This window comes from Salvia hispanica, chromosome 5 (genome assembly GCF_023119035.1).
Source record: "Salvia hispanica cultivar TCC Black 2014 chromosome 5, UniMelb_Shisp_WGS_1.0, whole genome shotgun sequence".
Lineage (NCBI taxonomy): Eukaryota > Viridiplantae > Streptophyta > Magnoliopsida > Lamiales > Lamiaceae > Salvia > Salvia hispanica.
The window spans coordinates 13,769,240-13,786,708 of NC_062969.1; the positions used below are offsets into that span (position 1 = coordinate 13,769,240).

Below are 17,469 nucleotides of genomic sequence, written 5' to 3' on the forward strand. Positions count from 1 at the left end.
AGAATTTTTCCGAAGATGAAACCTCTAACTACCCCAGAATCCCCATTTTCCCAAGTGTGTGAGTGTGTGTGTGAGCTGAGAGCTAAATCATCTATATGTCGTGTGTTGCATGCTCCTCTTTATATAGGCATGGAAGTGGGTCCAGCAGGGACTCTTTTGTGTGAATAGTCTTCTTTGCGCTCAGCTTTGGACTTCCTTCGTCCGGCCATTTTCTTTCTTAATTCTGCTTACTTTTCGTCTCTCTCCTCCGCTGGTCCACTGCCTTCAGTACTTCCTGGACCTAGCGAATTCCTTCACACACCTGGCTTAAAATTTGTGTTAGACCCACTAAATGGTGACTTTTCATCACATAACCGATGCATGAAATTAGCTCCAATCCCAGAATGGCATTTGGATATTCAAGATGAACTAAATGCTTTGAAAAAGACTGAGACTTGGTATATTACAGCCTTACCACCTGGAAAGATCCCTATAGACTGCAAATAGGTTTTCAAAGTGAAGTTTCAAGCCGATGGATCAGTAGAAAGATATAAAGCAAGGCTTATTGCTAATAGATAGTCTCAACTAGAAGGTGTTGATTTTCTGGACACCTTTCTTCCTGTGGCAAAGTTGACTACAGTAAAGTTCATGCTTGCTCTTGCGGCTATTCATGATTGGCACTTATGTCACCTTGATATCAATAATGCTTTCTTGTATGGAGATTTAGAAGAAGAAATATACATGAATCTGCCACCTGGGCTATCCGTTGAAGGGATTGAGTCTGAGCCGGGGACTAAACTTGTTTGCAGACTCAAGAAATCTCTGTATGGTCTAAAGCAAGCCTCTAGACAATGGTACTTGAAATTATCACAAGTCTTGAGCGGTTTTGGCCTCCAACAATCGGTCTCGGACCATTCATTTTTTTGTAAGAAAAATGGTTCTGATTTTTTTGGCATCGTGTTGTATGTAGAAGATATCTTGTTAGCCACAAGTGATAAGAGGGAGATTGAGAACTTTAAGAAGTTCTTAGCTCAGCATTTCAAATTTAAAGACTTAGGCATTCCAAAATATTTCCTTGGCCTAGAAATTGCTAGAAGCAAAAATGGTATTCTTGTGTCTCAAAGAATGTATGCTATGGATCTGTTAAGAGACACATGTTAAATAGGTTGTAAACCTTCTTCAGTCCCCATGGATCCTATCAAGCAGCTGGGACAAAAAGTTGGTGAAGTAATGGCAGAACCTTCAAAGTATAGGAGGTTGATTGGCAGACTCCTCTATTTGTGCATTACTAGACCAGACATTACTTTTGCGGTACATATGTTGAGTCAATATGTTTCTAAACCTTGTGAGGAACATTGGCTAGCAGCCGAAAGAGTACTCAGATACATCAAGGGCACTCCTGGACATGGTCTTTTTTATTCTAAAAATGTAGAATCTGTTTTAAGCATCTTCTCTTATGCAGATTGGGCAGCTTGCCCTGATACTCGAAGATCCATGACTGGTTATTGCTTGCTATTAGGCTCTTCTTTGATATCTTGGAGAGCTAAGAAGCAACACACAATCTCCAGATCTTCGGCTGAAGCTGAGTATAGAGCCATGGCTCAAGCTAGTTGTGAAGTAGTATGGGCAGCAGCTCTCCTTGAAGATTTTGGGATACAAAGAAAGAAATTTGTTCCCTTATATTGTGATAATCAAGCAGCTGTTCATATCTGCTCTAATCCGGTGTTTCATGAACGTACTAAACACATTGAAATTGATTGTCACACGGTGAGAGAAAAATACTTGGAAGGGATCATTAAGCCTTTGCACATTCGAAACACATTGCAGCTGGCTGATATATTTACCAAGCCTTTGGGAGAAATGGCTTTTCAAGGAGTCTTATCCAAGATGAACTTTAAAAGTTTATATAGTCCATCTTGAAGGGGGATATTGAAATATAAATGCAAATGAGAATAAAGTGAAAAATGAGGCGTGATGAATAAGAAGGAAGACACTGAAGTGAGCTGGCAAGTTAGTTAGTAGTTATAGGCAGTTATAAGGGTTTTGATCGTGTGTGATCAAACCCATGCTCCCATGCACTCGAGCACATGCGTGCTACGTGTTGTATTTGGAGTATAAATAAGTCTCTTGCTTTCCTTTGTAATTCATTCTATTTGAATATATGAATGAGAGATATTTTTCTCCAGTTTTATCTCAACGTTGAGAGTTGTTATTTCTTCTATGTTCATTTTATATCTTTTATACTTAGATAATCTAGGAAGGGATTACAACTTCTTTGGGAGACTATGTTTGGTACTGAGGGAAAGGGCGAGAATGAAAGATGGTAAGTGGTGAAGTACGTTTTTGTAAAGGAGCAAGTGACAATGTTTCTTTGCGTAATTGCACACTATAAAAAAAAAGAGGGTGGTCGACTCGGCTTTGATTTCAGGCAATCTGGATAAACAGTGACTCATTTACGTGCATGTTGTCTGGTTAGACTTACACGACAAGTCGACGACCCATAGTTAATGTCAATTGGATACACAACTCGGCAATGGTTTATCTTCGTATCTCGTATGATTCAAAATAATATTTTAATCTACAAATTAAATAAATATCTGACTATTGCAAACTTCAATGTATTTAATTATATACTTCTACTAGTATCTGGAACACACATGGCTGGAGGCTAGAAAAGTAAAGATTAACAAAAAAAAATAAAAACTTGAATATATACATTTAAACATGATCAAGTAATGCTCTTTCAACTTTGGTCTTGAACACCAAAATGTATAGCTTCTCCATAGAGAAGTAGAGAAAACATCCAGTTGAGTGTGTCACAAATGACCCAAAACTCGATCCAACAATGCAATGCCACGCAGGTCCATACACCTTATCGAATTCCTGTCACACATTTTGAAAAAAATTAATACTCCGTACATGATTTGTCTTCAAATAATTTTGCAATATTCTATACATTATTGGGAACTAGTCATTTTCTTGGCCAGACAAGAGCTTAATGATCTCTCTTCGAGCCAATTCAAGCACCCTGAATTTTAGGATCTTGTAAGGCATAGGACCAACACTTGTCTTTCTACTCTAATTCATTTTTATTTGGAAGAAGTAATCATAGACCGATATTGTATGTATGTGATCACCAATTCACAATACAAAATATGCAAAAATAAAATAATATATAGAGAGGATCCTTAGGCTCCACTCATTATGAAAGAATATGAAGAATGTCGGCTTTGTAAGAATGAATAAATATTTATAATTAGTTTTAAGAGTCATGAGATGGGCCGTCACAGCATGATTAATCAAGTGGAGAATATTTGACAAATATTGATCTGGTTAATTGTATATGCATGGTACATTTAATTAGGTGTATGTCGTAAGATATAACAAACGATCATGGTTGTGTCTATGTGATTAGACCTCCATCGTCGTCGTCTATAATATAACATGAATATGTTTGGATCTACTTGGAAGGTTTCGTACGCATATTGATGGGCATATAAATACATAAACGTAATTAATCAAAACCAGCTTTAAGACAAATTATATAGGCCTCGATCGTGGATGAATGATGAAGCCAAAACATGACTGTAATTAAGACAACCAAAATTAACCTTGATGCACGATCGATGTTTCGCCATTGTAAACATAAACAAATGAAGATGGCATTATTAATTTATTATCTTGCATGTTTATAGAGTTATGTACTAATAATTGCATAACATCCGCACCGTAAAAAAACAATTAGATATATGTAACTTAAATTGAGTCGTATATTCATTTTAGGAGGTTCATAAAGCTATTTTATTTTTGGCAAAAAGTGTACACATTTTCTCTTATTACTTTATCCGTTTTCATGCATTATTCTTTTGCCACTTAATGCATAAAATATCTTTTTCTTAACCTCCGTGCCAAAAAGACTTGCATCTTGTTTGATTGATTAATAAAGAAATCTAAATATTGCTCACGGTGGACTCAACCTGAGACCTTTGGGATCAACATCAACCACTATCACTAGGCAAACACGCACATACAAGAAACGATTTAATTAACAAGTAGCATATAGTACTAGAATGAAAACTTGACCTTAATTTTTAAAGGGCTAATTAGTTATTTTCTTCTAATTGTCTTAATTATAATATTCAAATTTAAAGAACTATCCAATATATAAGGAGTAAATAATAATAATAATAATAATAATATTATTATTATTATATTAAACCTTAGCGCACCTAGAAAACTCTCAAACAAATCATCGTAAACAAACATTTCATTCCGTACAAATTCTTTGATATCAATCTCTAGATTATTTTTCAATCAAAATATAATGCCACCAAGCTACTACAGTACTACTTTTAAACTTTATAAGCATATTCAATATTAATCATCATTTTGAAGGACAAAACTACACAAATATAACAAATGAACCGCAACAATAAAAAACACTAAAAATAGAAAAAAAAAAAGGAGAGAAATAAAAAAAATTACCTTTTTAATGGTAAAAGCCATATGCTTGGAGCTAAACTTGTCCAATGCATCAAAAGTAGTCCTAGCACATCGGAAGGCATGCAGCTGCATGAACCCCGGCATGTCACTCGCCAACACCTTCACCTGCAGCAGCGCCGCGGCGGCCCCCACGTCCCCTTCTGCCCCGGACACCGACCTCCTCTCCGACCTCCTCGGCTGCTCCCCCACCTTGTTTTTCTCCCTATAAGTCTTCGACCTCACCAACGACCCCCACACCGCGCCCTTGGCGGCCGCGGGCGCTCGTGGAGCTCCCGCGATCATGTCGTACACGTAGACGCCTTCTCTCCTTCGCCCATCGCTCGCCATGGAAAGGAAATGTTAGTTAAGCATAGAATGTATGCATGAGTTAATTAATTGATGGAGAAATATCAAATATGTGAGGATTAGGTGTTGAATGGGATTAGGAGAAGCAAAGCATGTGGGACTAGCTGTAAGCATGGATTATAAAAACCAAGAGATTAAATGTGGGTGGAAGGGAAGATTTGATGCATTTTGTTGTTTACTGAATTTAATTAATTAATTTTGTTAACAATATTTGGTCTTTGGAAGACAGCCCCCCTTCACATGGGCCTTAGTGTATAGGGCCCCTCTCGAAATTTTCATTGTCTATATTCTTCCATTTTGGAATTGTTTACTAGTTGTTGCTCATTTGTCTAAAAATTATAACTCCATTGAAAATGCTTGAGAATGATGTTTATTCTCATGCTAATCTGCTCACTCTGCACTTAAATATTTGTGAGGTTATATGTTTTAATACCTTGCTAACGTCACCATGCACGGGCCAAATGATTTTTCTAACCAGTTACAATTTTTTATTAAAAAATAAGAACTAATTTATTATGTGAACTTTAAAGAATATAAATGTATATAATAATATCATATTACACAAATAAAACATTTTCAACTATTTAAATCTAAAATTAAGAGAAATAAAATAGTAAATGCCGATTTGAACTCTTATAAATATCCAATGCAGACAAAGCAATCATATTTCAACAGAAAATATATAGTTCAATCTCTAGTTGGGGGAAACCAGAGCAAACCTGTCAGAATTAGCTGCAACATATACATCTTAAATTTAGTATCAGACTTGATTACATTTGTGGTCTTTCAATTCTCCAATGATAGAATGAGCTAATAGTTATAGTAATGATAATAGTACATTATCCCTCTACAACCAAACTCCTATGGTAACAAAACTTTCATGGCAGGAGAAAACTCCGTGCCTATGACTATGAGACCAACTCCAGTCAAGCGCAGACACGTTGTAAGATCATACAAAGGAGACCTGCGAGATCAGTTGCCTGCAACAAGAAGCAAATAGACAATATGCTTATGTGATGAATGGTATCTCTTAGTCAGTTAAAGAATAAAGTAATAGAGATGCGTTATTTAAAGGCTTACGAATGGAATTATATCATCTATATTCAATATAAGACAATCATTTTAATAGGACCCCAGACAATACACGAAACACCTTCATAAATTACCACGTTCAAACTAAATTTGGTGTGAAACTTACTGCTCCAAATCACACCGTACTATTGAAACAATATACTATCACATTAAGACATCTTCCAAATCATAATACAGATATGCTACTGTGAATCTCACATAATCTACTTACATCATCTACTTACATAATCAAACAAATGGAGAGATTGAAAACATATAGAAATGTTTTGTTTCTCACATCTTTTCACAATGAAAAGCACACACAAAAAGCACTTAAACCAACGATTTTCCAATTTTAAAGGTGTACAATATATTGCTATTACTTATAAATCATCATCCAATATCTGAACATTTTCACACAAAATCAATGATTTCCAATGAGAATTGAAGTCAACTTGAGATTAAATACAGAACAAAATAATTAAAAGGTACTCACAAATGCAGTTGCTGTCTCAGTTGGCATTACTCTATATCATTTGTCTCTGACCATCCCGGTTCATAGGTCTCCAGAAATCCAATCTTTGCCTTGTTTGGAAGATCGTGTGGGTGGACAAATGGAACTCCTGGTGGCCACCCAATCTCCATTCTCACATTTGCGCAAGGACTGTCAATCGAATTGATGTGACCCTCACACTCCTTCAAGGTGCAAAATCTCAACTTTATGCCCTTTTTATCAGCAATATCTTGAACCCTCTCTTTCAAGACTCTCTGGGCCTCGAGCCGGAGCCTCTTTGAAGGTGGAAGGGGCTTACATCTTAGATTATTCTTCTTCCTCTGCATAATTGGTTTTATAGATCCTGTACCAGTAGTTCATCGACCCAAGGACCTGTTGTTATGAACTTCTAACTAAGACAGACAAGCATAATTGCTAAGAGAAACTATATGCAGTAAAGAGTGAGAATGGATTTCAAACAATGTATAGAAGGAACTAGCATTATGCTTCAAAGATGTTTTTGCACAGCATCCCAAGTTAACAAATATTGCAAACATATGATTTGGTTCTATTACCGGAAGAGGCATTCCAAATTCAGAAACAGCCATATCCACATATATTATTCTATTCATTGCCTACCTCATCAACAATTTGACTTCTATAAATCATTATAGCACTGCTTGCCCTAGCTTATATAGCTAAAATATGTTGAATTGTTAGGAAATATACTTCATATTTGTTAGTTTCAGCATAAGAGAAGTTTGCAAGCACTTTTTTCAGAAGAATAGCAGATCAAATTCGTCTGTCAAGTCTAGTTAAATGATACTGGCATGCTTTTATTACTTAAAAACAAGGGTATCAAAGTATAAAAACTTGCAGGAAGTAATTTTCAAGGATCATTGCTCATTAGCACTTCAGTTTTACCAAAAATGAACATTAAAAACAGCTTTACTTAAAAAGTAAATCAACTTAAAACAATTCATGTGGTTTAGCAAGCATCCCATGGATAAACTTATTAGAAAAAGAAACCACAATATTCTTCCAAATGTGCACCATTAACTCGATAATCTAAAAAAAGGAAGAAGTCAATTTAGAGGAAACAAACTGGCTAATTAAGTGCTCCCTTCGTCCTGCATAAGGCGAAACATTCCTTTTTGGCATTGGATTTTAGGTACTATTGTTTTGTGAGTTGAGAGGAGAGAGGAGAGAAAATAAAGTAGAGGTGATGGAGTTTCCATTTAAGGAAAATGTGTCACTTTAAGTGGGATGTCCCAGAAAGGAAAGTGACTTATGTGGGACGAAGGGAGTATGAGTTTATTTTTTTCCCATTGTACTCCTCATTCGGATTGACACAATGACATCTAAACATATTATAGTGGTGCAAAGGCTTCAACACCCCTTAGGGGGGCTTAGTTGAGCCTTAGGCCTAATTGACCTTTTTAGGAATCATTCCTTGGGAAGTCTCTTGGCAGTTAGACAGCCTTTTCATTATTCTTTACCAAAAAAATCATGTAACTGAAACATGACCTATATCCTTGGCCCTGTTCAGTCTAATTCCAGAAATACTAAACTTGTTATGACTTTTATATTTCAAGAATATTTGGGCTATTAAATGTGAAAAAAAAAACATTTAGTTATTTAATAAAACTTAAAGTAACAAATCAGGGGATGGATCCTGCAACAGATCGTGTCCATCATCCAGGCAAAAGGCACCAATCAGTAGCCCAGCTACTGCTTTCTACATCAATGATCATTTGTCTAATGGGGCCAAGTTTAGAATATTAATAAGCTAACAGAGATAACTGGAAATGCAACCATGAGGTTGGTAGTACAAGGAAAGAGCTGGATTCTGCCTCGAAATAAAGTATATATATTCATCAGATTGCCTTTTAATGGGATACTTGCAAACACATAATAGCAAAATTTCCAACACATTCACACATTAGTAATGAAACAGTAAGCTACTGGAATGATACATCATACAGCATTAGTTAAGCAGTTAACTGTAAGGACGTATTGAGCCACTAACTTTTCAATATAAGGAAAAGGAGTGAATAATGAAAACCCACCTTCTTGGGCTGCCGGGAAACCAAAAGTGGCAAAACTATTCCGGCTAAGGAGTTGATCTGTGGATCTTTGCATGAAGTCATCAACTGGCACAGGAAGCTGGAACTGAGCTTCCACTCCATGCCCGGCAGCTCTCATCTCTGAACAATTGAGACTGGCCATGGATTTAGGCATGAGTTTGAATGCTAGTGTGCAGCGACCATAAATAGAGCCTTGCAGATTACTAATATCTGTTCGATACATAGCAGGATTTATATAACCTGCAGTCGCCTGGTATAGAGCAAGTCCAGGATACACTATTGCTTCTTGAGGCCCAAGATCACCATCCACAAGAACCCAATGACCATGAAGATCTCTTATATATAGTCCTGCCTTATCGGATTTGAGAAGGGTTAAAAGGCTTCTATCGACCTGATAGTCATGGTCGGAGAACATAACTATCTGACCATCTTCTTGAGCAGTCAAATTATGATGTTGTGCTCCCTGAAAAGAGGGCCTCCCATGACAACAGACAGACACTACAGAAGATGAAATTTCACGATTTCTTAAGGGAACATTATCAAGTATTTCAGTGAATGGTGAACTACGGAGATTCAGGTAGAAGCTGATAGCATCCAGTATGTCACGAGATGCTTTCCCAAGCAGCGAGTATATGTCAACTAGGCCTGCTGGAGGGATTTCAATTTCATTACCTGGTTCAGTAGAAGTAAGCCCAGGTCTAAAATCATAAATCTCTTGCCACATGTGAGGGTCTGCACGATAACCAGATGTCTTGCACCATTCACGAGACTCGCTGTGCTGAATACTATCAGCAGAAGGAAATGACGGTTTATGATGAAAGTAGAGACGTGATGACTCAAGACAAGACCTTAAGAGCGCTCCAAAATTCATGGGGAATTGGATAATGGCCGCTGAATATTGAGCCAATGACTGCGACAAAGTTGAAACTGACAGTTTATATGAATCCGAAGGAATGCCTTCGGATGGTATTAAATCAACAAGTTTCACCCGGCCCAGTGTTGGCAGGCCATTGCCTGCCATGGAATCCTCCAGAAACGCCAATGTGTTTACCAACAAATCAACCAAATCCCTTTTATTGGCTGTATAAAGCACTACACAAATAGAAAATTACATTTAGCAACTTATTGTAGTGATCTTTGACTTCAAGTACAAGGTAAACAAACATACCAATCCGAATTCTCACTAAACTAGAAATGTGCAATGTATTTATGCCTAAATCATTATGTCTAAAGCACTCTACTTTAGATGCACCAAAGTCTTAAAAAATGCAGCAACTCTTCTATTCATCATCACCGTAAGAACACATAAATTTCGAAATTTCTCATCTTTAACGGGTATAAAAGGACATTATCATCGGGCAATGCACCAACTACCAACGCCAAATAGCCCATTTTTCCCATCAATCATCCAAAACAAACACAACTAACATTTTAACCTTGGTGAAAAACAATCAATTTGGAATCCCACGAATCGTAAAATCAACCGGACGGTATATACTTGGCATAAAAATGCGCAATTTATCTTCCTAAAAATGAGGGATTGAATTCGAGATGTTGAACGAACCTCGAGTGTAACTTGAACTTGAGCTCTTTAAAACTCAGCTTCCTATAGATTGATATACAATATTTGAGGATCTCGGCATAAATTGATTGTTTCTTTCCTTTGATGTTCCTCCTCGTCTTGTAGGCGGTCTCCCCCTAAATTTTCACCTCATGAATATCCGTGCGGCAGATCAAACGCTCTCTTTTCAGCTCGAAAAATACCAATTTCTCATCAATTCTTCATGTTAAGCAAAAATCGGACTTCAATTTCTGGGGAAAAAATCTACACGTGGGACTGTAACTGCAGACCTAAGTAAAGCCCAAACTAAAATGAACCCATTAATAATTTTTTTTTTAAAATGATGAACCCATCAATAATTTATAGATATATCAACAATGTAACAGTATTTAATAATTTGGCATACTTAAACCCTAATCACCCTCCTGTCCCTATCATCACTAATTAAGGGTTATAGTCATCCACAGCCATTTGTTTATCTCATATAAATAAACAAAATATTAAAAAAACACTCATTTTAGTTCATCTTTTTATAACTTTAAAATAGTTAGAATTATCTACCCTATGAAACTGCATCTAACATCTTTTTCAGTTTGTCAATTAGAATCATGAAAGCATGTTATCAATAATATAAGTGTCGGTTCTAGGTAAAAAAAAAACTAACCAGCATAATACAACCCAAAAAAAGAAGGAATAAAAAAAAGACTAAAATGGAAACTCAATAACAAACTCGAAATAATAAAAATCATAAACCAGTAATAAGCCAAGTCGAGGAGGCCTCTGTACGCAAAACGAGATATACCTGATAGTGCTCTCGGATTGGCATGTCGTCCCCAAAAATAAAATGGTTTTTCGTCTCTGATGTAGCAGCACTACTATCAGTAGAGTTCCAACGAACTGAATGGAGGCAAGGCAGAACTTCGATAGAAGAACAATGCTAAAAGAAGATAAAGCTTATGATGCAGAATACTTTGTAGATTGGTGTGTGGAATGCATAGAATGACTAGTCTATTTGTAGACTCAGTCGAATGCAGGGGATAACACAGACTTAAAGTCTATCATATCGCTGGGCTATAACCGTCGGTCGTTACAAGCCGTTACAGATGCCAATGATGGAGCTGGAGGCTGCGACGTGGACTTCGTCGCATCATGTTGACAATATGGCTTGCTACTTGGCTCGCAGACTTAGAGTGTGTAGGTGGTCTAAAAGAATTAGACTGGCCTTAGGGTAAACTCAAGTACCAAGCCCAAATAACAGAGTACATAATTAAAACATAAAAATTTAATCAAAATTCTAAAATTGCATTTTATCGAGAATAAAAAATACATAATTGAAATCTTAAAATTTTATTTTATTGAGAGCAATAGAGTACATAATTGATTATAGCCACTGTTGAAAATGGAGAAATGTGTTGAAGAAATGAAGAATGCTACAGTTGGGTTTAGGAGCGAAAGAGCCGGTGAAGCTGACGTGGCAAAGGTTAGTCAATTAGTCAATTGTGTGGGAAATAATCAGCTACTTCTTGCTGACTTTTTACATGTACTTAGCTAGTTTTTTTTTTTTTGTCTAGAATGAGTCATCCCAATGTATATAAGAGATGAGCTCTTGGCTGTACAATTTTTCAGATATTTTTGATGAAATAAAATCTCATATTTCTCTCTCTGATTTTCTTATGTATGCATTCTTTGTGCATGTTCGATTTGTGTTTTCTACATGGTATTAGTGAAGATTTGTTGACTTCCGCCATTATTCTCTGGTCTCTTTCTTCTCCGATGGCTCCTCGCGGCGGCGGCAGTAACCAGATCCAGCCGGCGGAGGATTCGTCGAGTCCTTATTATCTTCATCCGAGTGATAATCCTGGTATTCAATTGGTATCTCAGTTGCTCGTCGGTTCCAATTACATCAATTGGAGTCGATTTATGTCTATTGTTCTTTTAGCTAAAAATAATTTGTTGTTTGTCAATGGAGTTTTGTTGAGGCCTCATGATGATGATCTTCTATATCCTGCTTGGATTCGGTGCAATTCTATGGTAGTTTCATTGCTTAGGAACTCTATATCTCCTCAAATATGTTCTAGTATCATGTATTTGGATGATGCGCATGATGTTTGGTTAGATCTGCGTGATCATTTTGCCCAGGGAGATTCAGCTAGGCACTACCAGCTGAAACAACAGCTCATGTCGCTTAATCAAGGAAATTCAGATGTCAATGCCTATTTTACTAATTTGCGCATTGTATGGGGATGAATTCAAGCATTCACAGCCAATATCTTGGTGTACTTGCCGCACTTGTAGGTGTGATAGTACTTCTCGTTGGCATAAGTATCAGGAAGAGGATTACACAATGCAATTCCTGATTGGATTGAATTCATCATTCTCTCAGCTTCGATCCAGTATTCTGTCCGTTGTTCCACTGGAGGAACGACAACGAAATATTGATGGTTTTGTGCCTTCTATTCTTCCTCCTGCTTCGAGTGAACTTCCTTATTCAGTGAATGCAGCTAATTCATTATATGGCCGAGGCAGGCTCTTGTGCTCTCATTGTGGTAAAACAAACCACACTGTTGACAGATGTTATATACTTCATGGATTTCCACAAGGTTTTGGTCGAGGCAGGGGCAAACCTCCTTCAAATAACTCCACCTCTGCTAAATCAGTGAATTACGTTGATGATTCACTTCCCGATGGAAGTGAGAAAGTTGTTGCAGTTACTACATTGCCTTCTTCTGATCAGTGTCAGCAGTTGATCTCTCTTCTCCAGTCACAACTTGCTGCCTCATCTCTCAGTTCTCCATCCACCTCTACTGCTCCTCCTTCTGCCGCACAAATAGCTCCAGCTACATCTTCACCTTTTACTAGTACTACACTTTTCTCCCCTTACATAGCTTCTGTTACATCACCTACACCACTTTGGTTACTTGACACAGGGGCAACTCATCATGTATGTTGCAATCTCTCACTTTTTAGCTCATCTTGTCACACCTCAACCTTTCTGATAAATACACTTATAAAAATAAATACGATGTAAAATAATGTAATAACATACCAAATAATATGCCATCCAAAATCTATAATTACAAAAGCCAAATATCTTATTCCACATCCGTCTTATATCAATCATATTCTTTATACCAACACAAATAACCGTAAGCATAAATATTATGCGCAGTTTCATCTCCATATGCATATGCCTCTTTGTTCAGTTTATTATTCTGTGACAAATCAAGCCTGGTATCTGCCCGGGATTTCCAATATGCCAATATGATTGACCCGTAGGTCCCAATATTATTGACCCGTAGGTCCCAATATGATCGACCCATAGGTCCCAATATGATTTGACCCGTAGGTCCCAATATGATCGACCCGCAGGTCCCACTGTGATTTGACCCGAAAGTCCCAATATGATTTGACCCGTAGGTCCCAATATGATCGGGATTTTCAATATGCCAATATGATTGACCCGTAGGTCCCAATATGATTGACCCGTAGGTCCCAATATGATCGACCCATAGGTGCCAATATGATTTGACCGGTAGGTCCCAATATGATTTGACCCATAGGTCCCAATATGATCGACCCGTAGGTCCCACTGTGATTTGACCCGAAAGTCCCAATATGATTTGACCCGTAGGTCCCAATATGTCCACTATGATTTCAGATCCAGAGCAAGACTGTCACAAATCCTCTTTAATTCAATGATACAGATAATTCTAATGCTATATGAAAATATGTCTATTGCACCACTCACATATCCATTTCGTATTCCACCAAATGATTCCAACACAATATATAAAACATATCCATTGTACTATTCACACATCTATATCAGGTCCCATATAATCTAATTACTCACTTCCGTTCGGCATATAGCATTAATTATATACTATATATAAAATTAAAGGTATAAATTATACCCACCTTAATCCGACAGATAATTTAGCCGAGCTTCTGGTTCTACTCTCTACTCCTTTCAAAATTATCTCCTTTCTCATTTATCATGTCACGTTTTTATCCACCGAAGAAATCTTCTCTTTTAAGTATAGCTAATCGTACCCTCGTGTAACCCTTCTCCTCCCCCCTTCCTCCTTTTTGTATTACCATGCAAAATATATATAGGCGAAGTCGGCTAAACCGACTTTAATTTGAGATCTTTTTATACACTATAATATTATATATACTTTGATATACCATTTCTTAATTTTTAAGCATTTGAAATTATCTTATAATAATGACACATCCTGCTCGTAACACATGTAAAAATTCTAGCTTAACTCGTACAATATACATATAATAGAGCATGTCTTCATTTCTCTTTCTTGTAAAGTTGTCAGGGAGTATAATGTATACTTATATAAACATGCACTAATATTCTATTTATATTTTCATGCATGTACACCACTATATATACATTCATACTTAGATAATGACACTAATTTAATTACTAACTAAATATGTAACTATATTTCTTTTATATTTCATTCATATATAGATAAAAATAATTCGAATACTAGCCATGGTTATGTCAACTCCACATAATTAAATAAAATAACGTCTTCTAGAATATCGGAAAAATATATTTGTAGAGCAAAAGAGAATATAACATGCGATAATAGCACAAAAACAAAATATATATTGCTATGCAAAAATTTATGTTTTAGGTTCGAGATGTTACACATGTTTACCTATCAATAATGCCTTTGTGAATCTTCCTAATGGTGCTTCAGCTCCTGTTACACACATGGGAACTGTACACCTAACTTCTTCTATTACTCTATTTTCAGTCCTATATGTTCCTTCCTTTTCCTTTAATCTCATATCTGTTAGCTCTCTCACATCTTCACTATCTTGTACTATCACCTTTACTCACACATCTCTTGAAATTCAGAAAGCTTCTCTGGGGACCGTGATTGGGAGGGGTAGCAGAATTGGCAATTTATACACCTTTGATGTGGATTCTGAGATAGTCACAGGTTCCTCAGATACCTCTCCCTGTATAAATTCTGTTGTTAGTATTGATTTGTGGCATAGGAGATTGGGTCATTTGTCTTTCAATAAGCTCAAAATCATGTCTGAGCTATTGTCTTTCACAAATAAATCCCATGCTTTGTGTGATGTCTGCCCCCTTGCTAAACAACACCATTTATTTTTTTCCATTTCTGATTCTATTGCTGCAAATCCTTTTAATCTTATTCACTGTGATATATGGGGCCTTTCACCCCTTGCACCACCCAAGGGTTCAGCTATTTTCTGTTGATGATAGCTCCAGATTTGTGTGGACTTTTTTGCTTCAACACAAATCTGATGTGAAAACTGTGCTCACTCAATTTTTCCACACAGTATATATCCAATTTTTCAAAAAGATCAAAGTGATCAGGTCAGATAATGGACCCGAGTTTAACCTCACCTCTCTGTTCACATCTTTTGGGACTGTGGTGCAGCATTCTTGTGTGGAAACTCCACATAAAAATGCAAGGGTAGAAACCAACATCTTTTAAATGTTGCCAGAAGTCTGTTATTTCAATCACACTTACCCATCACTTACTGGGGGGATTGTATTCTGGCTTCTGCTTACTTGATCAATAGAATCCCTTCATCAATTCTGCCTGATAATATTTCCCCATTTCAATCTTTCTTCAATAAACCACCATCATATTCCCATCTCAAAGTCATTGGGTGCCTGTGCTATGCTTCTACTCTAAACAGAGATAGAGACAAGTTTGCATCAAGGGCATCTAAGTATATCTTTCTGGGGTATCCTACTGGATATAAGGGGTACAAAGTGCTTGATATTGATTCTATGCAAGAAATCATCACTAGACATGTTGTTTTTCATGAAGATGTCTTCCCCTTTTCTCATCTATCACCCTCTGACTTCCCTACAACACCAAACACCAGTCACCATGTTCCCATCAATAATGCCCCTTCACCTTCATCTTCTGCCTCAGACCAACCTAATTATCTTCCAGCTGCTCCACAAATTACTCAAAATAATCAGCCACCACCTATCTCAAATAATCAGCCAACTGCTCAGAAAACTCCAAATCTGACCAAAATTGGAAGAGACACAAAACCTCCACCACTCCTCACTGATTACATCTGTAATTCAGTATCTTCAACATCTCTCTATCCTATTTCATCATATTTTTCACTCTCCAAACTATCACCATCTCACCTCAAGTACATCATTCTCATGACTGTTGTACTTGAACCCACTTCCTACTCTCAGGCAGCTACTCAACCTGAATGGCAGCAAGCTATGTCTGAAGAGTGAGCTGCACTAATCAAGACTGATACTTGGATGATTATTGTCCTCCCTCCTGGAAAGATCCCTATTGACTTTCTTGATACATTCTCTCCTGTGGCAAAATTGACTACTAGGAAGTTTATTCTTGCTCTTGCTGCTATTAATGGCTAGTCTCTTTGTCACCTAGATATCAATAATGTTTTTCTCTATGGTGATCTAGAGGAAGAAATTTACATGAATTTACCTCCTAGGCTTCTTGTTGAGGGGGCCTCTGATCCTAATGTAAAGCTTGCATGCAAGCTAAAAAAATCATTATATGGATTAAATCAAGTATCAAGGCAATGGTACCTAAAACTTTCTGAGGTTTTAGCAAATTTTGGTCTCCAACAATCAGCTTCAGATCACTCATTTTTTTTCAAGAGTGATAACTGTCACTTCTTTGGAATTGTGGTATATGTAGATGATATTTTAGTAGCCACAAACAGACCAGAGATGATAGAGAGCTTCAAAAGTTTTTTGGCTCAACATTTCAGATTCAAGGATCTTGGCATTCCTAAGTATTTTCTTGGACTTGAAATTGCTAGAAACAAAAAGGGGATTCAGATTTCACAAAGAAAATATGCAATGGACTTAGTTCAGGATGCAGGTTTTTTGGGATGCAAGCCTTCATTGGTGCCAATGGATCCACTTAAACAACTCAGGCATGAGGCAGGAAAACCAATGGAGGATCCATCAAAATACAGAAGAATGATAGGCAGATTGTTATACTTATGTATAACTAGGCCAGACATAACATTTGCAGTTCACAAATTAAGTCAGCTTGTTTCAAATCCTTGTGAAGAACATTGGGAAGAGAGTGAGAAAGTGTTGAGATATCTGAAAGGGACTCCCGACTATGGCTTATTTTACTCAAGCTCTAGTGAGTCTGTTCTCAGCATCTTCTCAGATGCAGACTGGGCTGCTTGCCCGGATACCGCAAGTCCATGACTAGATATTGCCTATTCCTTGGATCTTCTTTGATATCTTGGAGAGCTAAAAAGCAGAACACAATATCAAGATAATCAGCTGAACCAGAATATCGTGCTATGACACAAGCAACTTGTGAAGTAGTGTGGGCTACTGCATTGCTGAAAGACTTTGGGATTGAAAGAATGAAAGTTGTGCCACTGTTCTGTGGTAATCAAGC

General features: G+C 37.0%; 2 protein-coding genes across 3 annotated transcripts; both read right to left on the minus strand.

Annotated features, from left to right (window-relative positions):
- Window positions 1-2,581: 2,581 nt before the first annotated feature.
- On the minus strand, window positions 2,582-4,914 carry LOC125187788. Its single transcript, XM_048084426.1, has 2 exons — window positions 4,465-4,914; window positions 2,582-2,862 (listed from the first exon to the last, which is right to left on the minus strand). The coding sequence occupies exons 1-2, from the start codon at window positions 4,807-4,809 to the stop codon at window positions 2,698-2,700; spliced, it is 510 nt and encodes a 169-aa protein (XP_047940383.1). The 5' UTR covers window positions 4,810-4,914; the 3' UTR covers window positions 2,582-2,697.
- A 633-nt stretch (window positions 4,915-5,547) lies between these two features.
- On the minus strand, window positions 5,548-10,367 carry LOC125190114. 2 transcript variants are annotated; one of them, XM_048087315.1, is made up of 5 exons: window positions 10,043-10,366; window positions 9,151-9,570; window positions 8,461-8,976; window positions 6,395-6,755; window positions 5,548-5,807 (listed from the first exon to the last, which is right to left on the minus strand). In XM_048087315.1, exons 2-4 carry the CDS (start codon window positions 9,497-9,499, stop codon window positions 6,421-6,423), a joined length of 1,200 nt encoding a protein of 399 aa, XP_047943272.1. In that variant the 5' UTR covers window positions 9,500-9,570; window positions 10,043-10,366; the 3' UTR covers window positions 5,548-5,807; window positions 6,395-6,420. The 2 variants fall into 2 exon arrangements, with proteins under 2 accessions (XP_047943272.1, XP_047943271.1); XM_048087314.1 differs by having other exon boundaries at window positions 8,461-9,570; window positions 10,043-10,367.
- Window positions 10,368-17,469: the final 7,102 nt, after the last annotated feature.

Coding starts and splice junctions, on each gene's coding strand:
- LOC125190114 (XM_048087314.1), bottom strand. CDS start 9,499: ATGGCAGGCAATGGCCTGCCAACACTGGGCCGGGTGAAACTTGTTGAT. Junction 6,756..8,460: donor TTTCCCGGCAGCCCAAGAAG/GTGGGTTTTCAT, acceptor CTACTGGTACAG/GATCTATAAAACCAATTATG.
- LOC125187788 (XM_048084426.1), bottom strand. CDS start 4,809: ATGGCGAGCGATGGGCGAAGGAGAGAAGGCGTCTACGTGTACGACATG. Junction 2,863..4,464: donor TGGCTTTTACCATTAAAAAG/GTAATTTTTTTT, acceptor AATGTGTGACAG/GAATTCGATAAGGTGTATGG.